Source organism: Stenella coeruleoalba (assembly GCF_951394435.1).
Source record: "Stenella coeruleoalba genome assembly, chromosome: 3".
NCBI classification, from domain to species: Eukaryota; Metazoa; Chordata; class Mammalia; order Artiodactyla; family Delphinidae; genus Stenella; species Stenella coeruleoalba.
Window position 1 is genome coordinate 77,855,498 of NC_137148.1, and position 22,707 is coordinate 77,878,204.

General features: G+C 40.1%; 1 protein-coding gene across 3 annotated transcripts in view; it reads right to left on the reverse strand.

Moving 5' to 3' along the window:
• Window positions 1–22,707, reverse strand: part of ERAP1 (endoplasmic reticulum aminopeptidase 1) — a 33,453-nt gene that overhangs the window by 5,000 nt on the left and 5,746 nt on the right. For all 3 annotated transcript variants that reach the window (XM_079917661.1, XM_079917660.1, XM_079917662.1), the window contains exons 3-19: window positions 22,087–22,627; window positions 19,922–20,060; window positions 16,439–16,573; window positions 15,218–15,338; window positions 13,992–14,146; window positions 13,522–13,635; window positions 12,199–12,330; window positions 8,637–8,768; window positions 8,418–8,489; window positions 6,980–7,134; window positions 5,425–5,504; window positions 4,684–4,867; window positions 3,149–3,305; window positions 2,265–2,449; window positions 1,407–1,568; window positions 778–918; window positions 152–233 (exon numbers count right to left, since the gene is read on the reverse strand). In XM_079917661.1, coding sequence (XP_079773787.1) covers window positions 152–233; window positions 778–918; window positions 1,407–1,568; window positions 2,265–2,449; window positions 3,149–3,305; window positions 4,684–4,867; window positions 5,425–5,504; window positions 6,980–7,134; window positions 8,418–8,489; window positions 8,637–8,768; window positions 12,199–12,330; window positions 13,522–13,635; window positions 13,992–14,146; window positions 15,218–15,338; window positions 16,439–16,573; window positions 19,922–20,060; window positions 22,087–22,627 — 2,687 coding nt within the window. The remainder of the gene's footprint in view (window positions 1–151; window positions 234–777; window positions 919–1,406; window positions 1,569–2,264; window positions 2,450–3,148; window positions 3,306–4,683; window positions 4,868–5,424; window positions 5,505–6,979; window positions 7,135–8,417; window positions 8,490–8,636; window positions 8,769–12,198; window positions 12,331–13,521; window positions 13,636–13,991; window positions 14,147–15,217; window positions 15,339–16,438; window positions 16,574–19,921; window positions 20,061–22,086; window positions 22,628–22,707) is intronic.

Below are 22,707 nucleotides of genomic sequence, written 5' to 3' on the forward strand. Positions count from 1 at the left end.
CATCCAAAAAGAACGTTTACCAAGTGACCAAATCCACTTCTAACTCATCAGGCCCTTAAAGTATTTTGCCTACCTCATATTTATTAGATAATTTATTAGATAATTGTCACTGAAGTTCAAAAAGAAAGCTTTTTATTTATTTATTTTTTACCTCTTCAAGCCGTGCTCTTGTCGAGAACTGATTTGTTGTTCCCATTACCATGTAGGCTATGGAACTTGAGCCAAGTTCAAACCTAGAAATAGAAATTGTCAAAATGTATTGTGAAGTATTTGTTCATTCGACATGTGTTTTTAAGTGCCTCATATATGTGATAGCAATTAACTAAAAACTGGTTAGGCGTGAAAAAGATAAGACGTGATCCTTTGCTCCAATGGGCTAAGATCTAGTTGTAAAAAGTCAACACACCAGCTGCTGAATAAAAGATTAAGTACCCAAAAGAAAATGACAGAAGCAGTAGGTGCTACAAGAGTTTGGGCAGATACAACAAGCGGAAGTACTAAACAGAAGACTTGCCTGAACTGTGCAGGCGGCTTCTGGTAGGTCACGGGGTGCGGGAAGAGATTATTCCAGATGGAATGAAACACTTGACCATCCAGATCCATTAGTTAGCACTGAATTAGAGTTTCATATTTTCCAAGGGTATTTTAAGTACCTCTACTTCCTTTCTTCAGTCAAAAGAATCGCTTTAGATAATCACTGTTATTTTACAAACGTAGCTAAAACAGCCAGGTTTAGGAATTTTTGCCAGTCACAACACAATTTTGGGCACTACTTACTTTTGTACGAGTTTATTCCAATTTTCCCTCAGAAACTGCCAGGCCAGTGGATATCCCACTGGGTTTCTGCCGATAGCTCTAAGAATATCTGGAAACTCTTGAGTTTTTATTGTATCTCCCTTAAAACTTTGATCTAGTAGCCTAGAATGATTAAGACAAGAAGTGTTAGCAACGAAGAGGCCCTGAAAAAGTTCCAAACAACTTTAATAAAATAATTTGGGAAAGAAAAAAGCTGATCTGCCAATAATAAAGACACAAAAGATAAATAGGTTACCAGAGAAACTCCCTATAGCTATATAATAATAAAAACTAACATTCGTACAGTGTTTACAACACCGATTCTCATATATTCTCTCATTTGCTCACAAATGTAGCTGAGATAGGTATATCCGGTGTAAATTTCTAAATGTGTTATTTTAAAGATATACGCAAATACATACTCCTTTAAATATTTTTCCTGACACCCACTGCTCTCTAATTATTTACCGTACACATTAGATGTGTGCCCTCTTGCATAAATGTTCCCAGCAGGAAATGCAGTTCCTGGCCAAGAGGACAAAAACAGATGCCAGAAGGATCTGATCTAATTTAATTCCTCTTGGCTACCTGAACATGAATGAATTACTTACCACTGAAGCTTTTCTTTATCGTGGGTAATACAGAGAGCAAATTCAATTTGGTGTTTCTCAGTACTGGACAATGACGATTGATATTTACTATAAAGAAAATCCCATCCTTCTGGGTTCTGGGCCCCTACAGCAAACACTGCCAAGGTCACATCGCTGGGCAGCCTGTGGAAAAGAACACACCCAGGGAGAGGCTGAGATGAGGGAAGTGCGTTTGCATGCACGAGAGAGGCAGATTATGAAACGATAAACTGGAACCACAATCAGAGAAGCATGCCTGGAAATATAAACAAAAATAACTTCTTTCCTTCAGTAACACTTTAGGAAAGAAGCAAGAGAAAGTAACTGAAAGTAGGTTTTAAGTAGCCTTCTCAAAAATACATTGTGAAATGCCACTTCTATAAATACCTACATTTCTAACATACTTTAAGGATGCTGAGTGACTCAATAGGTGGTCACTTTTCAAGTCAAAAGAAGGAAATTCAAACTAGACTTAAAATGCAGTCCATGAACAAAAGTCAGGAATCCAATAGTACCACCTGTTTGTAAGCACTTTTATGAATAGAAGCATGTATATTGTTGGCTTAGTATTTCCTGGATAGGACTTAAGCCCCAAGTCTAAAAGGACTGAATCCCTGCCGCCCGCCTCCCCATTAACCAAACCCTCGGCCTCCTGTCAGGAACTTAAAACAGAAAGTTGAGCAATGCATAGATAAGTCTAAAAAAAAAATATTATTTTCCCAAAAAGGACAGCAGGGGAGACTTGTTATACTTGTTTTCTCTCCCAACATTTAGCAATGATGGTGGAAAAATAAAAGATACCCCTTATCTGAACAAACCGGTTGTTCGATAAAAACAGACCTCAAATTCCCATTGGCTTCCTGCCACTGTCTGAAATAGCCTTCTGCCTTCTGCACACAGGGCTGGTACTTGCGCACACAGGCCAGGAGAAGCAGCTGACTCCGCAGCATTCGCTCTGAGATGGAGCCTTCATCCGTCCAAGTCTGCTTATCAATGAGGTCCCTCAGCAGCCCGATGAGAAAGGCCTGTGGGAAAGCCACACATGTCACCAGTCCGGTCCCAAGTCATCTCATGGTTTATATAATCCAATACACCCTCAGGTGATGGGGGTTATTTTTTAAAGCTTAGTCCAATTCATATTTCCAAAACCATGCAGTTGTTTATATTTAATTATAAAAGGGGTCAAAAGCAAGAAATGATGAATGATTTCAGTATTTGTGTAACAATCTTTTATAAATATATCCTTATCTACTTAAAATCAAGGTGAACTGCCACTTTCAAAGCAAACTAACAGAGACAGTTGATATGACTAAATTTTGAGAGCAAATTATACAAGACGTCATTACATTTTGCCAAAAGGAGCAATTTTGTGCCTCTTGCTTAAGTACCTGAGTCCCAGAAAATCTTAATAGCAACTACCACAGTACAGAAGTAAAGTGACATAAACAATTAGCCTAATGAGGGAATGGCAAATCTGTGAAACTTAAGAACAGAATCTAACAGTGCCATGCCTATTTTTAGTGCCAAAATAAAACCAAAGTCTTCACTGGTCAACCCAAATACTGAGGTCATTGTGATTTTCTTTAAAATATATCAAGATATATATAAGATACATATATTATATTATATATATATAATATACACCATGATAAGAACTCTTTTCCACACCTACACCAAAGCAAACCAGTTATCTAAAAGCTATTCAACTTATTTCAGGCTTTTACCTTGAACTGAGTTTCCACTTCATTCATATCTCTTTTCTCCATTAACTTATACATAGGTATCAGTTCATTCAAACCTTGGAACACTGGCATGATTTCAGTTTCACGTTTCAAGTACAAGGTTAAATCCAAGGCTTTTTCAACGGATAGCTTTCCAATGCTGGTCAAGAGACACCAGGGTTAGCAGTTTAAAAGAAGATCCAGGAAATCAACTATTTGTTTCAAAAGTTATTTGAACAACCTTCCAGCAAAACATTCAATCGGATATAAACGCTCCCTTATAAATAATTACCTTTATACTAACATCTTTCCTGTCACATACATCACAACATGTGGCATGTTTACACTGTGAAGGAACTTTCTCAAATAATAGAGCTAGGGTTAACTAGCTCTATGAGTTGTGGTTAAGATGCGATGGGAACAGGTCAGCATCTATCCCTCTGTGAAACGTCGGACTGTGCTGAACTTGCAGAGTAAAATGGAAAATTTGATCAAAGATCCTTCAGGAAGCCTCACCTGAGACTGCCACTCAGTCACAAGTATGAGTCCCTGGAGTCAACACATCCTCGTCTCCATTTCAAAAAGAAACTGAATATAGATATCAATTCTTCATTACAGAGGGTTGGTGTTAAACATCTTAGTGGTAGGGTGCACGCTCATGTAAATAAACACAAAATCCCCTAGGATGTCATCAGTAATGCGCTATGGAAGGGAATATTTAGGCAGGGCAGAAACGGCTAGATAATCAACCCCTATCTTTATTCCCCACTGCTTTCTGTCACCTCAAGAGGCCCAGGAAAGGAAGTCCACAACATTTAGAGCAGAGACACGTGGGGCTGAGAATTACAGTATTCCCTCCCACTTGGGTGATTCCCCTTAGACTTCAGTTCTACCTAAATATTGAAGAAGGTTGAGTTTTAGGCTTGGGGAACATTTCCTGAAAAGCCAATGTTATGGGGCAAAAAAAAAGAGTGAACACTATCCTCACCCACTCAAAGGTCATCTGGTTGGGCCACATTTTATGAGCCATAAAGATGCTATGCAGTTCAGCTATCCAGTTTGGGTGGGGTGGGAGTGGGGCGTGTGGAGATCTCTCCTTTAGTCTGAGAGATGTAATGCCCACAACTTGGGCCTGGGCCACTTGGTCTTCTAAGAAGCCTTCAGGATTGTCAGAGACCCAGCGGGGAGAAACCTGATCTGTTACAGCAGGGCCAGAAAAAGCCGCAGGACTAGGCTTTAGGGACCAGGCAAGGGGTTTCTCCAGGATGTTGGTCTCCTGGTTTTCTACACTTTTGTCTCAGTCTGATCCGAGTCATTAATGATAAAGATTAAAATACAGATTCCTTACTTTTGCCTTACTCAGCGGACGCAGATAAGAGGTTAATCCTAAGACTAAAAGCAACCTTGAACTGTTAGAAGAACTTAGGAGAAAACACCCTTCAACTTATTAGCAATCACTTTCATCTTTAGAAATCAAGGATTTGAATGACAACAGCAGCTTTCAGAAACAAACCAAGACTGTGAAGAGCTTGTATTACCTGACAAGCTGAAAAGCATTGTTAATGAGACTGGCCCGATCACTACTGCTGATGGCTGTGTGTGTTCCTTTTAAAAGGCCAGTCAAAGAATCCCATCCATCATCCTCATAATGCACTATGTAATAGCCATTCATTCCAACATTAAATTTGATCCATTCCACCTCTTCTGGGAGGATGAGCACATCTAGAGCAAATAAAATAAATCATAGCTCCATTTTCTCTCTTGCCTGGAGAAAGCTTTTCTGATCAGAGACTGGACAAGGAAATTAAAGGCGAGTTTAATACTGAACAATTTTAATACTGAAATGAGTTTCATATTGAACACATTCCTTTTAGAAACCAGAAAACGGCATCCCAATAGACAAAAGCCAATACTAGTTTCAGACACTAATTTTGTGAGATTTATAGACCTATGAGAAGAATGCCATGTTTCAGGCCATATGTATGATATAACCCAGCAATGTTAAAGTAAGGGGAAATTTTCCCAAGTATCTCTTCTCCTCAGCATTACATAACTCAACTGTTTTAATCCCTATCTGGCAAGATACTGTCCTTCCTTTTTGGCAACCAGACAGTATTTTCAAACCTATATTCTTCACTAGAAATTGGGTCACAGATCTGCTTAAGATAAAGGCTTTTTGTTTTAACCAAGATAAATAGCAAAGAAAACTTATTATCTAAGTCCTACACATTTCCATAGTTCCTTCTTGAAGAAAGCTAGTTAGTTCCACAATAAATTACCTGTTCTTGTCTTCAGCAAAAATCGCTGGACTGAGTCTGAGTTGCTGGTAATGAATGTCAATGGGACATGCCACAGGTACCTACAAGAAAGGAGGATGGATTTGTTCATTTGCTGATTCACTGCAACAAGCAGTTCTTAAATCTCCTACCACGCTCCGGGCACTGGCTCATTTAAAGAAGGATGGTACCCAAAACTGCTACTGTAAAGAGCTCAAAACATCCCCAGCCCATTTTCCAGCTTTGTAGGAGTGGCCAGCTGGGGCACTATTCATTCTTCTTGGACTCCTTGAATAGAGCTAGGAATTTGGGCTCAAGTGAGCCCTGACAGCCTGCGCAGTGATTGCCTCAAGGGATCTCAGGGTGCCTAACTTTAAAAATGTGACCACTAGTAATGGCAGAAATTGATAGCATGTGCCTTCTAAATCATATACTCAGAAGAACACAGCATCGCTTCTGTGGAATTCCTGCCAAGGATGCATAAGCTGAATCTGATCGTGAAGAAACAGCAGAAGACCCAAATTAAAGGACATCCTCTAAAATAGCTAGCCTGTACTCTTCAAAAATATCAAGGTCAAGAAAGACAGACTGAGGAACTGTTTCAGAAAAAAAGAACTGAAGAGATGTGAACAGTAATACAATGTGATCCTATGTAAAATCCTGAACCAGGTTTCTTTCTTTTGCTATAAAGATATTATTAGGACCACTGAGGAAAGTTGAATAAGGTTGATACATTTGATAATAGTATTTATCAAGTTCACTTCATAATTTTGATAAAGGTACCGTGGTTACATAAATGAATTCTCTTGTTTTTTAGGAAATACGACACTGAAGTATTTCAGGGTAAAGAGGAAATCATGTCTCCAACTTACCCTCAAACATTTAAAAAATATATATATGCCATATATATATAGAAAGAAATAAAGATCATATTTTGTGGAACTGTTTGATATTTTAGGTTATATGGAGAGAGAGAAAACAAATGTGGTAAAGAGTTAACACATATCTGCGCAAAGAATATATGGAGTTCTTTGCTCTCTCCTTATATTTTCTCCATAGGTCTGAAATTATTTCAAAATAAAAAGTTTTGTAAATAGTGTCCATCCAGGGTCAGTCCAGTTGCAGTGTCTCATTTCCAGTGATGTCCTCTGTAGTGTTAAGCTGACAAACAGGTTCTGGGATCTAACTCGAGACTTCCAAAGAAGAGAATGGAGTCTCTTGTATTTCCCAGAAATCACCTAAATGTTTATGTCCTCAGCTCCAACCCAAATGCCCAAATGTAACTAAGTGGCAAATGCTTCTACTGGAGTTGATTTCAAGCCAGTAACTGGAAATTACCATCATATGTAACTACAAACCATGAGAATGTTAAAATAATTATACATCATCTTCATCCTTTTGAATAGATGGTGGTGGATAAGTCAAATTCCTAGGATATACAGATTTGATTAAAATATTTTAGCAACAAAGTTAAGGGCACTACTTCAAAAATAAGGGTTCACCCTACAAGACAGATGTTACCTAGGCAACAAAATGAGTTTCTCTCTGTGAACGTTACCCAGTTTCTGCGGCGGCATCCGGGCCTTTCACATAGTGCTCTTGCTTCATGTGTACATTCCTCCCTCTCACGGTGATGGTTATCAGGGGAAAGCCCTTCTGAAGCGTCCAGGTGTTCATCATGGTTTTCACATCAAGGCCTTCCTGTCGCCAGTGCTGGTTTATAAGAAAAAGGCAGATGCGTGACCCACTTGGACCCAACTCTAGGAAAAGAAAGAACCCAAGCTTGTGCTCACAGCGCTGCAACCAGTGAAGCTCTTCTGCGTCCCTTCCCCTGCTCCCTTCCCCCGCTGTCTCCAGCCACTGCATGCCCATTAAAGCACTGACTGTTTACTTTTCATTCTCTTCCTGTACACATAGATGTCTTGAGAACAGGTACCACACCTGGTTCTCCTGGGCAGACCTTAGCTTGGCACCAGGCACAAAGCAGGAGTGTGAATGAATGCAGGGGGAGAAGGGACAGAAAGTGGCCACGCGTTCAACACCTACATAACGATGCTGGCTCTCAGACAAGCAAGGTGGGGAAAACATGTCCCATCAAGAGCCTGTACTTCCCAAGCGATAACACCGACATGGCTCACACTTAACAGATGGCTGTGAACTCAAACAAGGATCTATTCTTTGATACTAAAAGTTTTCAAAAAATATTTAAGAGCTAATAAAAGGATAAAACGTACTACAGGACACATCTAGTAACTACTGAATAAAGCTGTCTCTAAAAGCAAAAAAGCCAAGAAAAGAAAAATCTGGTGGATAAAATCCTGTTGGATCTCCAGACTCACCCTCAGCTACCCATGAAAATACTCCACAAGGCCAGATAAACGGAGACTCAGACTGTTTTGTGATTCAGGTGTTATGAATTCTTTATAGTTTAGCAGTTAAAGACATGAGTTAGATCTAAATTCAAATCCCCACTCTACAATTTACTAATCATATGCCTTTGGATTTCCTATTCCCATCTGTAAAAATAGGGATAACAGTACTCGCTCATAGGCGTGTTGTGAAGAGTAAAGCAGATAATACACGTAAGTGCCTCAAACGTGCCTGACACATAGTAAGCGCTCAAGAATGCTCCCTGCCATCATATGTTTTTTCACAAATGAAGAGCTATGGAAACGATCGACATGGCCTGATGGATACAGTCCTGACCTACCACAGAAACATGTCATAAATCCACTGCTTTACAGAGAGTGAAGCTGAAGAAATTAGTATCAGTGAGATGTGGTACCAGAGAAGGTTGGACAACTCCCTTGCGTAGATAGATTTAAGAAAAATCGTGGAAGTCTGTCAGTCTGGTATAGTTTAAACGCAGCCTTATCTATAGAGACACTGATGTCATCAAGGACCTCGGAAAGTTCAGCACAGAGCTATCTATCCTTCAAACAAAACGGAGTCAAAGAATGTGCTTCGGGGGAACATGTACAGATGTAAAAACTTACTGAAGATGAAGATGAATGTTCACCTCTAGAACAAAATCCATCCATTTGTTGCGTGCCATCCGTAGGGCAAATCTAAAAACCAAAAATAAACACATCACTCAGTTCTGTAAAACACACTCACGATTCTTCTCAGAGGGATTAATGTGGTGCAGAGCAAAAACAAAACAAGATAATAGGCCTGTCAGTCCCAAACACAGAGATACACAAAAACATACTCACACTTGCCATACTATTCCAAAGGTCCTCGTTTTTTGTGTTTTTATAGCTATACTTTTGCAGATACTTTACAATACCACTTTTAAATGCATCGGCACCAAGATAATCCCTCAGCATATTCAGAACACAAGCCCCCTGAAAAGACAACGTAAATAACTGTTAGCTGTAGTCTGCCTCCATCTAATCTACCCTCACACTATTTTGGAGTCATTCTTTAAAATGCAGATACAGTAACCTTTTTAGTGTCTAGCAATTCATGGAACAATTAGAGAAAGTGGGTTAAACCTGGACCTGTTGAGGCAGGGGATCAACATGACTGTTTATGCTTTTAGTCCACTGGAACCGTTTTCTATCACTAACCAAGCCTCCCCAACATCTGCGACCTTCCATTATTCACAGGTGAGTGGACAACGTACAGACTAAAACTGAACTTGAACCACCACATGGCTCTCCTACTGCCGCTCTGGGGTGGGAGTGGGGAGGGGTAGAAGCAAAGGTGAGTAACCGGTGAGGAATCTTGGAGCCCAGGCAGGCTTGAGCAAAGAGAACTGGCAGGGCAAGAGTAACAATGAGAAAGGGAGCAAGAGAATTCCTAAATACTCTGCATTCTCCTGATAAGAGCTCTTCTCCCTTTCACTCCCATTCTTGTAGATCATGGGTCACAAACTCAAATGCCTCCAGTGGTCAGACAGGTGACAAACGAGGGAAGTAGTCCAAGGATAAAAACATGTTCTTTTACGTTCTTTGTTTCCCCCTGAACTTTGCATACAACTAACCACCAAGGACTCTTCTTTCCTTCTTCCATCCCTCTCTCTCAACAACCACCCTCTTTCAAGTCTTCTTTTCCTAAGAAATCATGATTCCCTCTTCCAAGAAAGCCCTTTCTACATTCTTTACTTCCTGAAAAGCCCCATTTCATCATTTTTCTTAATTAATTTTTATTGGAGTATGGTTGCTTTACAATGTTGTGTTAGCCTCCACTGCACAGCCCAATTCATCTTTAAGACATAACTCAAAATCTTCTTTTCCGGGAAAATTTCTTAGGTCCCCCCTAGGCAGAGGTAGTCTCTCTCTGGTTCTAGGGGATCATAGAGTCACTAGATAGGCAAAGCCCAGGTCCCTGAATGTCTACATGGTGTGCATATTCCTGCCAACAGGACTGGTGTTTTTTTTGAGGTATAACTGACATATAACATTAGTTTCAGGTGTACAACATGAACCAATACTTGTGTATAGCGCAAAATGATCACCACAATACACCTTGCTAACATCCATCATTACACAGTCACAAATTTTTTTCTTGTGAGGAGGACTTTTAAGATCTACTTTTAGCAACTTCTGAATACACAATACAATATTATTAACTATAGTTGCCATGCTGTACATTATATCCCTATAATATATTTTATAACCTGGAAATTTGTACCTTTTGACCTCCTTCATCCATTTCACCTACCGCCGCCCCTCGCCCCTGGCAACCACCAATCTATTGAGCTCATTTTTTGTGTGTTTGTTTTTACACTTAACATATAAGTGAGATCATACAGGATTTGTCTTTCTGACTTATTTCACTTAGCATAATGCCCTCAAGATCCATCCATGTTGTCACAAGTGCCAAGATTTCCTTTTTTATGGCTGAATATTGCACTGTGGAATGGTCACTTACGGAAACAATTATCTTGGCTGTTGTAAATAACACTGCCTGGAACGTGGGAGTGCACATAACTCTTTAAGCTAGTGTTTTTTGTTTTCTTTGAATAAATACCCAAAAGTAGAATTGCTGGATATGATAGCTTTATTTTTTAATATTTTGTTTTCCACAGTGGCTGGACCAATTTACATTCCCACCACAGTGCACGAGGGTTCCCTTTTCTCCACACCCTTGCCAACACTTGCTATTTGTCTTTATGAGATGAGCCATTCTGACCAGCGTGAGGTGATGTCTCATTGTGTTTTTTGTTTTGTTTGTTTTTTTTTTTGCGGTACGCGGGCCTCTCACCGTTGTGGCCTCTCCCGCTGCGGAGCAGAGGCTCCGGACGCGCAGGCTCAGCGGCCATGGCTCACGGGCCCAGCCGCTCCACAGCATGTGGGATCTTCCCGGACCGGGTCACGAACCCGTGTCCCCTGCATCGGCAGGCGGACTCTCAACCACTGCACCGCCAGGGAAGCCCTCTCATTGTGTTTTGATTTGCATTTCCCCAATGATTAGTGATGTTGAGCACCTTATCATGTACCTATTGGCCATCTGTTTGTCTTTGGAAAAGTTTCTATTCAGTTCCTCTGCTCCTTTTAAAATCAGATTGTTTTCTTTAGTCATTGAGTTGTATGAGTTCTTTATATATTTTGGATATTACCCTTGTCAGACATATGGTTTGCAAGTATTTTCTCCCATCCAGTAGGCTGCCTTTTCATTTTGTTGTTTTTCTGTGCAGACAGCTTTTAATTTGATGCAGTCCCACTTGGTTTTTGCTTTTGTTGCTTATGCTCTTATACTTTTGGTGTCATATACCATAAAAATCACTGCTAAGACCCATGTCAAGAAGCTTTTTCTCTCAGTTTTTATGAGTATTATGGTTTACAGTCTTAACATTTAAGTCTTTAAACCATTTCAAGTTAGTTTTCGTGAATGGTGTAAGATAGTGGTACAGTTTCATTATTTTACATGTGGTGTTGGGAGAACTAAATGATCATTTTTTTAAGAGACTCTCCATTCCCCATTGTATATTCTCAGGTCCTTTGTCATAAATTAACCATATATGCATGGGTTGATTTCTGGGCTCTATTCTGTTCCATTGATCTATGTGTGTGTTTATATGTCTGTTTTATGTCTGCTTTTATCTCCTCTGCACTATTGGTGGAAACATGCAAACAAGATATACTTTTCCATTTGCTACACATAAAACAGCCAAGCATAATGATAAATGACACATTCTCTGCCAAGCATAATGATAAATGACACATTCTCTGCCTTGGTGAGGATAACAGAAACGGTTGGGAATGGAAGGGAAAGTGGAAAAGCAGAACTCTGATCTCATAAAGGAGCCATGACTTAGCTCCAGTCTATGCTGCTAAGGGAAATATAGGCCTGGTATGACCAGAATCCTTTTTCCCTCCAATCGAAGCCAAAAATCTGGATTTTTATTTAAAATCTCCCAATTATTATATGTTGGCAACAATTTCCAATTCTTTTATTAAACACATTGTGCAGGACAACTGTTTCTGAAGGCACCAAAAGCTATACAAGGGCAGAGGCTTTTGCCTGGTACACAGTTGATGCTCGATCAAGACCTATTTATTGAAGGATAAATAAAAAGCTTCTGTAGGCCATGAATATTCAACTTAAGAGAGTAAACAAACTGACCACAATATAATCTTTAGGATTTTAAGCTAAACTTCAAGTTAGGCCTAAAAGAGTTAACTCTGGGCAGCACGGGTGAGAAGAGAAGGAATTCAATCTGGGCTAGTCCTTATGAAGGGAAAGTCACCCCAAAACACTATCTATAACCTCTCCACCCCACATTTTTAAGTGTAGGGTCCAAACTGTACCCTTATAATCCATTTTTACCTTTTCATAAGAAACTTCATCAAATAGCTCCCGAATCTGAGCAGGATTCTCCACAGGTGTGGACACAGGGTGTGAGGAGTTTAATGCATCTACCTCCATAGCATTAAAACACTTATCAAAGAAATAATCTTCCTATTGAGACACAAAAAAAGACAACATCACCAATGATTTACATTTACTTGAAAAAAATACGAAATGAGGATGGTCTGACCTGGGATAATAGGTTTACACTCTCAATTTCTAATCTAACCTTTTCCATATTTATAGAATTTACAAAATTAAATAGAATTACTATCTTCTAAAGAACAGCCAAGAAACAGTGATCTTAGATCAACACTGAAATTTTTGTTTAAATACTTATCACCTTAGAATAAAGAAAATTTCCTATTAAAAAGAAAAACATTATGCCTACAGTCCAACAGTGCCAAAATCAGAAACTAAAATGTATAGTGATTTAAGTATCTCCAATCATCATCTATACTATTTTAAAGCAAAGAAATTTAGCTTTAAAACCATGTAGTGAAAGAAAAAGTAATGAAAAACAAATCCCAACTATAACCTGATTAGGGCATATTATCCAATAGAATAATATCCATACGTAATCATTTTTATTATTAAAGACTATGTGGAAACAGGAAAATATTTATGATCCACTCTAGTGTAATAATTATATGTACATTATAATTATAACTACATAAAAGTTATGTGTATTGGAAGATGAAAATGGGATACGAATATGTCCAAATGAAAATTATAATATGATAAAGGATTGCTTTTACATAAAGTTTCTTTTTAATTTTACTGCATTTGATTTTCACAAGTTAAACACATGATTTTTAAAGTCAACACGTAGAGGTTCCAAAGCATTAAGTCTGTGACCCATGAGTCTAGGTTCTTATACAATCAAATGTACAATGATCTTAAACATAACTCATTTCATCTGGCAACCAGGACCCTATTGAAATAGCAATCTGTACCTAATACTTCTTCAGTGAGCAACCCGAAGGTTGGGGAAGTGATATGGAACAGACAGGTTGTCACTATTTCTATTTCTTTGATATTAAGGGAGGACAAAATTTAATACTAACTTCATAACAATCATAGATTTGGAAATAAGCAATTGAGTTTGGAAATAAACCTTTGCAATGTATCTTTAAAGTTCACTAGCATTTTGGAAACCTGATTCATATTTAAACTCCCAGGGAAGTTATCAATCTTTCTATGAATTCCATGATCTAACATCAGTAAGTATTTTCCAGCAACATTAAACAACACAACAGATTGATCTAAAATGTAAAAAAAAAGTAAGTAAATACAACTTACAACTTTCAGTTCTGGATGAGTCACACTGACAGACACGAACTCCATAAACTTGGCAAATCCCTCATTTAGCCAAAGATCATTCCACCATTCCATAGTGACGAGGTTCCCAAACCACTGAAAGGAAAACATTACTCAGGTTATTCACAGATTTCTATGGAAACTAGATTATCTACGTGGCCATAAACGTCAGACATTCAGAAGGAAATATATTTTATATGTGTAAGGTCAGTATATGAATGTTAACATATTTATAAAGCTAATATTTTTTCAAAGTAAAAAGAAAAACTTCGCAATGGGTATTATAAAACATGGTACCTAATGCTTTAAAGAAATCATTTCTTCTTCTGGGAAAAAAGACATAGTAAAAATGAATTGGTAGAATTCATACAACAGTATGAATAGCCTATGTCCCAAAAAAGCAATATAGATATAGTTAACATTTTTTTGAAAGTGTGATTGAGCTTATATACCTGGTGGGCGAGTTCATGGGACACAGTCATCGTGATGCCAAGCTTACTTGATGCAGAAGACTTTTCAGCATCAAACAGTAGAGAAGATTCCCTGTATGTTGTCAGTCCCCAGTTTTCCATAGCACCAGACTGAAAGTCAGGAATAGCAGCAAGATCTTGGGAAGGAAACAAAAACATCTTACCAATCTCAAGCTACATGTTGCCCAAACACACCAACTTTCAGAGTGGATGGGCGTAGGGATCAAAGAAAAACTACGTGGCTCACGCAGAATCATGGATTATTCTAGACTGAAGAACCTTTCACAATAAAGAAAAAGGACTCAGTGACTCATACAGAGTTACTTTGCTGCTGCAAGACAAAGTCGGTCTTGGGTTTCAGACCTCCTGACTCCATTTCTAATTCTCTGACAAGGTGCTTGGGGACTAGACAATTTTAACAATTGTCTCAATAATCCACTCGACCTTGGATGCCCAAGACTCCCATACACCTAAAAACTCAAAACACACAGTAGTTTTAAGGGCTCATGTAAGAAAGAAAATGCAGATTTTCTCATGCTCTATCAATGAATTCATTCGAAAAATTCATTGAGTACTCTATGTTCCTACCAAATGTGTGCCAATCATGAAAAAAATACAGCCTCTGTCCTTTGCTATCTGCCCAATAATATAGTTGTGCTTGTCTTTAAAGTCAGAAGGCAAGGACTTCCCTGGTGGCACAGTGGTTAAGAATCCACCTGCCAATGCAGGGGACACGGGTTCAAGCCCTGGTCTGGGAAGATCCCACGTGCCGTGGAGCAACTAAGCCCATGCACCACAACTACTGAGCCTGCGCTCTAGAGCCCGCGAGCCACAGCTACTGAAGCCCGCGAGCCACAACTACTGAAGCCCGCACACCTAGAGCCCGTGCTCTGCAACGAGAAGCCACCGCAATGAGAAGCCTGCGCACCATAATGAGGAGTAGCCCCCGCTCACTGCAACTAGAGAAAGCCTGCACATAGCAACGAAGACCCAACACAGCCAAAAATAAATAAATAAATTTATTTTTAAAAAATTAATTTAAAGTCAGAAGGCAAAATTATCTCCATGACATGTGCCTCAGGAATCTGTCAGGTTTTAATGACTTGAGGGCCTGCCAAGCTGAGGGGGGAGATGCCAATTAGGAGGATATAATCTACTGCTGGGGTCAGTAAATGCCACACTTTGTAACGCCTGTGCCAAATCTATACCTTGTTTGGATAAGGGATATGGAATGCTGAAATAATCCTCATAAAATTCTAGAAGAGTCACCGCGGCATCCAGTGCATAACCTGCCTGATTTATCTTGTCTGGAACAGCATACACGGAAACCTGAGGAGAAAGGTACACGGAAGTTATCCAAATGCCACAGTGGCTTCTCTAGAAGACTGACATTAACAGCTTCATATTGTGGGATATGGTTGCCAATATTAAGAAAGACAATTGGAAGTTCTATTTCTTATATTAATGCTGACTGTTCCTGATCAACCCCCCCTTCTGAAAACTACAACAAACGCTGGATAACAAATACAAACATGTCTTTTTAAATGTTTACATGAGATAGTGAAAAAGTAAAGCCGACTTAGTTGCCAAAAATGAAGGGACAGTAGAACCCTGAGAAGTCAGCAGAGCACTGCAGCCAGCTTTTGCCCTGAGGACACTGGCCTAGTACAGACGGACTTGAGTTTGGGTTTTCATGGCATTAAAGAACTCAGGGGATAGGAGACAAAGTCCCAAGCCTGCCCAAGGTGGGAAACCTGATAGAAAATGTATCCCTATTTAAATAAATGAGGTAACTTCAAATAAAGTATCCCGTCCCTCCTCTCCAAAAATCTTATTTGCATTCAGAGCCACAGCGTACAGTTGAGCAGGTTGTTCACTACACAATAGTACCCACCCAAGTGGCAAGTGCTCTTTGAAACAAGATCTTTTTCTCTAGTACTCCAGTATTCCCTGGCCCAAATGCTCTCCTCAGAGCCATTTAATACTCCAAGCAGACTGCTCTATCTTACTTCCTTCCCATGGTTAGAAACTCCCGCTCAGGTAGTCCGTGACATTCACTTCCAAACTGCATGAAGTTATACACAGGAGCAACCTTAGAAACCATTGCAGGATCTAGTCCAACTTACACATTTTAAAAAAGTATAAGCTAACTTCCAAGGGGAGCAGGGCAAAAGGGAGCAGAAAGTCAGTTAGTGGTGGAGCCAGGACCATGACCCAGGCCAGGCCAGGCCAGGCCAGGCCTCACCACATGTTTTTGCTATTAGAACCCCACTGTAAATATGAGTATCTGAGACAACGGGATGACCAACCAACTGGTTTGCCCAAGACTGAGGGGATTCCTAGGATGCAGGACTTCCAGTTTTAAAACCAAGACAGTCCCAGGCAGGCCAGGACAAGCTGGTCACCCTACGTGACAATCGCAGGTTCACCTTGATGCCACTTTTGGTCATCTTGCTGACAGACTTAAAATCTGAAACAATGAAGGCCACCAGGTAGGTGCTCATCTTCACGGTCACATCAAAATGGTCTTCTACGAGTCCTTCAGCAACAGTCACAGATTTAACCTAAAATCAGAATAACTGAAATCATCAAATACAATTACCCAAGACATTGAAAACATTTTATAAAGAGAAATTTCCTAACTCTCAGACATACTGAAAGTATATGACATGACATTCGTATAATTATTTAGAAATATCTCTTTCCGGGGCTTCCCTGGTGGCGTAGTGGTTGAGAGTCTGCCTGCCGATGCAGGGGACACAGGTTCGTGCCCCGGTCTGGGAAGACCCCACATGCAGCGGAGCGGCTGGGCCCATGAGCCATGGCCGCTGAGCCTGCACGTCCGGAGCCTGTGCTCCGCCACGGGAGAGGCCACAACAGTGAGAGGCCCGTGTATTGCAAAAAATATATATATATATCTCTTTCCGATATCTGATTATAATTTAGACATTAAGGCCAAACCATTCTACTCCATTTCTTTCTTTATCGAGATATAATTCACACACCATAAAGTTCACCATTTTAAAGTATACAATTCAGTGGTTTTTATTATATTCAGTTATACAACCATCACCACTTAATTTCTTTTAAATAATCCAGATGATCACAAACTCACTCATATTTGGCACATGAGGATTGATAACATGGGTGAGACAAAGCAAAACTGAGATTGCTGGCTTTGCCAAGATGTAGCTCACTTAAATACAAGGTATGAGAATGATCTGGAAATGCAGTGTCTAATAGGGGTCACCGAGGACCACCTAAAAAGAGCTTCTACTTTCCTAAACAGTTGAAAGTAACCCATGCCTGGGCCTGACCCTGCAAAGCCTCCTCCAAACTCTGATTTGCTTCACTGGAATCAGTTTTTCAATGCAGTCAGGGAGCAGCCTGGCAGAGTAGGGTTGGGGTGATAAAGGTACAGTCTAAGATGTCGGCTTCCAGAGAAGAAAGTCTAATGCCTCAGCCAACAGAAAGCACTGGGCAGGACCCTGGAGAGAAGACCATCCAGAACGAATCTGAGAAGTTCCATGTTAACACATGCATTGTTCCTGTAATCTTATTTCTACCTCTATTTCTCTGCCCCCTTATCCTTCTTCTTCTCCTTTTTTTAAAAAATTTATTTATTTATTTATTTATTTATTTATTTATGGCTGCGTTGGGTCTTTGTTGCTGTGCACGGACTTTCTCTAGTTGCGCCGAGCAGGGGCTACTCTTCGTTGCGGTGCGCGGGCTTCTCATTGCCGTGGCTTCTCTTGTTGCACAGCACAGGCTCTAGGCGTGCAGGCTTCAGTAGCTGGGGCATGCGGGCTTCAGCAGTTGTGGCTCACGGGCTCTAGAGCACAGGCTCAGTAGTTGTGGTGCACAGGCTTAGTTGCTCCGCAGCATGTGGGATCTTCCCAGACCGGGGCTTGAACCCGTGTCCCCTGCACTGGTAGGCGGATTCTTACCCACTGCACCACCATGGAAGCCCCACCTCATCCTTCTTTTTAGTACCCACCAGCCACAAGCTATGGTGCCTGCTGGTCACCCTTTGGTCATTCAAACCCTAACTCTGATCGCCAACCTAGGTTTACTCTTGAAGGACCCGAAATTACCTTTCTTTATAAAATGCCTTCAACCTACCCCTAACAGTAATTTCTATTCTTGACATTGTTTTCATTATTAGCACAATGTCGAGAATAGAAATTTAGATGTGATTAACTCCTGCCCCAAACACTTCAGTGTTCCAAAGGTGTATCTGCTTTTCTAGCCTCCAAAAAGATCCTTTGAGACCCCACTGTTCTTCCCCTCAACCCCAAGTCTGCATCTTGAGTGCAGGCCACCCTGTTAAATTTCTGCCAAGGGAAGAGCTTTCTTGTTCAAGAGCAAGATTACGTTAGATTTTCTGATCCTCAACAAGTGGGTCCCGGACGTCCATGGATTTAGATTCCAGCATCTTTGGGGAGCCTTGGGGCTCTTGCCTTCCCCCTGCAAGCCTACAAAATCTCCACCAATCTTGTTTAGTGGGTCAGTCTGTCCCTCATTTCCAAACCACCCCTGTTCCTTTTTTCTCCTTAAGCTGTAATTCTCTAATTAGAGAACTCACTCCCATCCCAGGGAGCAATACCATAATATTTGGGGAGGGAACTATAATTTGAAAAAGGATTTTCTCTATCTCAAATTTATATTAGGAAAATGGCAGAACTGTTTCTTATCTTGCTATATACAAATGTGGTGGGGAGAGAGACAAAAGTTCTTAGCTGGTAAGGATTCACAAAAGTCTGCTTTTTATACAGCCTTCTAGGAGGGAATGGCAGACTCCCTTTTAAGGGATCCTTAAGGGACTCAGCGAACAATATAGAGTTCTAAAGGTTGAGAAATACTGTACTAGAGGTTGGCTTGTGGCTCTGTGAGTCCCTTCCTGTGAAGCTAATGCCTCCCGAATCAGCACAGGGATGAGGCGTGATACCCTTCTGGACTCTGGGCAAAGCCTATTCCACCCTGAGTCTCACCCACAGTGAGCTTCTCTGATCAAAGGGTGTGTGTGCTTCTGGAGTTGGTACGCATCGGGTGTAGAATGACAGCTCAGCTTATGTTTTCCCAGTGCTACCAGAATCATAGGATAACGGCACTTACTAAGTAATGTTATTCATTTGGCGAGGTCATCTTCTCCTCACTACTTTTAAAAATCAGAGGGGTTTTGGACTAGCAGATGCAAACTATTACATATAGAAGAGATAAACAGCAAGGTCCTATTGTATAGCACAGGAAACTATATTCAATATCCTGTAATAAACCATAATGGAAAAGAAAAAATAATAAAAATAAAGAAATAAGAATCAGAGGGAAAACTGTCCACATCTGCTTTGAAACTGGGAACTGAGCTAGCTATCATTACTTACCTTTACTACCATAATAATCTTAAAATATTACTGTTTTTTTCTTTTTCCATCTGACCAACTTTGTGCCATAGTTACAAATTGCATAGCTAATATTATTAGTAATATAGTATATAGAAATTATAGAGAATGACTATATCATAGAAACATGGCCTTATTCAACAAAGCATTCCCTTTAAAATCCTTTTAAAAGAGCATATGAGAAAATAAAAGTGAAAGTGCTTTGTGAAGGGCACTCTCAGTTAACCTGACCTGAATTGTCTATAAAGTTTCCCTCCCATCAACACCGCACCTGCAATGTCACTCTTACCTAAATTTTGCATGTTTTTAGGGACAATTTTTTTCTTTGACTATAAATAAATTGTTACTTGAACCAAAAGCATAGGTTGGAAATGAAATAGAAAAGTTAGCTATCTGTAGGCAATAAAACAAACAGAACAGGCAACCTGAATGTTAACTGTCAGTGAGGTAATACAAATCACAGTGAATCAATGGACTTGTCTTGTGAGTAGACACACAGGAGTTTAGACTCACCAGTGGCATGTTGGAGATGGCGAGGTGTCTTGGTTCCCTTCTGATCTTGATTGAAAAACTCGCTTTGAAAGCAGGTTCATCAAAGCAGGGAAAGGCCATTCTGGCCGCAGTCGGTTCAAACTGTGTTGATGCAAGTATCCTAAAATTACGACAAGGGAAATAAAAATATACCATGAAGCACCAGGGACTATCAGTTAGGTGTGTGATCATTTTTTAATTCCTAAAGTTATCATAATCTTGATGAATCTCACTATTAAAAATTTTTTATATGACCAAAGCTATCATAAACTAAAAGACAAGCAAAAGAAAACAGGGAAAATTGATTGAAAGGTATTTGACAAAAGGTTAATAACCTGAACAGATAATGAGCTCTTAAAAAATATGTAAGAATTATACCCAGCAACCAAGTAGAATAGCAGGCAGAGGTCATAAATCAGCAACTCACAAAAGAAGAACCTACAAATAGTCAGTAAACACATCCGAAGCTGCACAGCTTCCTTAATGATCGATGTAATAAATTAAAGGGAAAAATCCATTGGCGTTTTGGCTTTAAGAGGATTGCCAATACACAGTATTAGTGAGGAATATGGCAAGGGATATCAAAAGTTTATGGACCCTTTGACCTAGCAATTTTACTTCTAGGCATTTATTCTGAAGAAATGATGTACGAAGATGCTTGTCAAATTATTGCTGATGGCCAAAAAGTTGGAAACAACCTAATTTCCATCCATCAGGGATTAGTTAAATAAACCAACACACAAACATATATTTTAATAAAGTCGTTAAAATGACGTATAGGGATAGTCATCCGTGTAAAATACATCTCCTCAACATATTAAAAAACTCCCTCGTGAAACAGAAAATATAGCATGGCTCCATTTACATAAAATAATGTGTACGCATATCCAGAAAAGAGTCTAAAGGTTATTCCCCTGGAATAGAAGCAGTAGTTATCTCTAGAGGCTATAATGAGGGTACATTTTACTTTTGAAAAAAATCTTTTTGGTAGTATCTGACTTTTTTTACCTCAAAAAAATAATATGAAATCCGAAAGTAAGTTAGTATAATCTACTAACAAATGAAATTTGATTTTTAAATTTAGTATAAAATCTCCCAAAATATCTTATTAAAAACAGAACTAGGGCTTCCCTGGTGGCGCAGTGGTTGGGAGTCCGCCTGCCGATGCAGGGGACGCGGGTTTGTGCCCCGGTCCGGGAGGATCCCACGTGCCGCGGAGAGGCTGGGCCCGTGGGCCATGGCCGCCGGGTCTGCGCATCCGGAGCCTGTGCTGCGTTGCAACGGGAGAGGCCACAGCAGTGAGAGGCCCGCGTACCGCAAAACAAAAACAAACAAACAAACAAAAAAAAACACAACTAAAGCAAGGCAGGAGAGGATCCCTAAAAAAGTTTTAACTGAGACAAAAATCTTAATATTTCCTCTAATTGGCTGTATGGGTTGAATTGTGTCCCCTAAAAAGATACATTAAAGTCTTATTACCTAATATCTGTGTAACTTTATATAGAAATAGGGTCTTTACAGATGTAATCAAGTTCAGATGAGGCCATCAGGTTGGGCCCTAATCCAACAGAATCGGTGTCCTTATAAGAAGAGGGAAATTTGGAGAATGGCCATGTGACAGGCAGGCAGAGACTGGACTGATGTAGCTGCAAAGCCAAGGAATGTCAAAGACTGACGGCACCACAAGCTAGCAAGAGGCAAAGAGGGGCTCAGAGACTTAGAGCATAGGCCTCCTGACACCCTGATTTTGGACTTCCAGCCTCCAGAACTGTGAGAGAAAAAACTTCTATCGTTTTATGCCACCCAGTTTACGTGCTTTGTTAAAGCAACCCTTGGAAACTAGTACATAGGCCAAGAGAATTTAAAATATTTATTATATGCCAGAAATCTAATTAAATAAACAAATAGGTATTCCCTCTGATAGAGCTGGAGGAAAGAAAACTGGTTAAAACAGAATGAAAAAGGAGATCCCCCAAAACAGGGAAAAAACTATGAGCCATTTTTATATCTAAAAAGAGATGCAAAACAAAACCAAAGAAAGAATTCAACAATAAGGGAATTTTAAAAGACAATCCACCTGAAGTAATAAATTTCGTGTGGGTAGCACTTGAACCTTTAAAATAAAAGAGAGAGAGACGAAAAAATACCTCACTTCCCCTTCCTTGGTTCTGTAGGTGCTTTTATAAAATCCATGGAAACTCTCAGAAAGATTGCCAGCATAGTCAATGACAATGGTGTACGGGAGCCCGACCACCAGGGGCTCAGGAGCCAGGAGTGCGATTTGCTCCTGAGGCGGGTATTCCAGGACTCTCAGCGGCTCTTCAGACTGCCTCTCACCAGCTCCCTTCCTCAGGGCGGCCTTAGATATTTGCAGGTGGTGACTATGCAGGATGATGGTACTGGTGGGCTTGCTGGCTGTGATTTCTATTTCCGTGGTTCCCCCGAAAGTCAGAGTGGTGAGGTTGGCGTGAATCATGAGATCGTAATGAAGTGGGATGATGTGCTCAGGAAGTCGCATTTTATTCCAAGGAAATGGTGCCCTGTTACTAGCCTTTGGAGGTGTTGTTTCACTGCTCTGACACCAGGATGGAGTTGCCACAGTTAAGAGCATCAACAGTGATGAAAGCAGAAGGGACACAGTCACAAGGGGCCGTTTGACAGACAGAGGTATCATCTTGCTTGAACTGCCTAATGGCACAAATGTGTAAAAGAAAAAAAAAAGAGTCACTAAAATATTATCAAGACAGCATAATTTCAGAATGTATCCG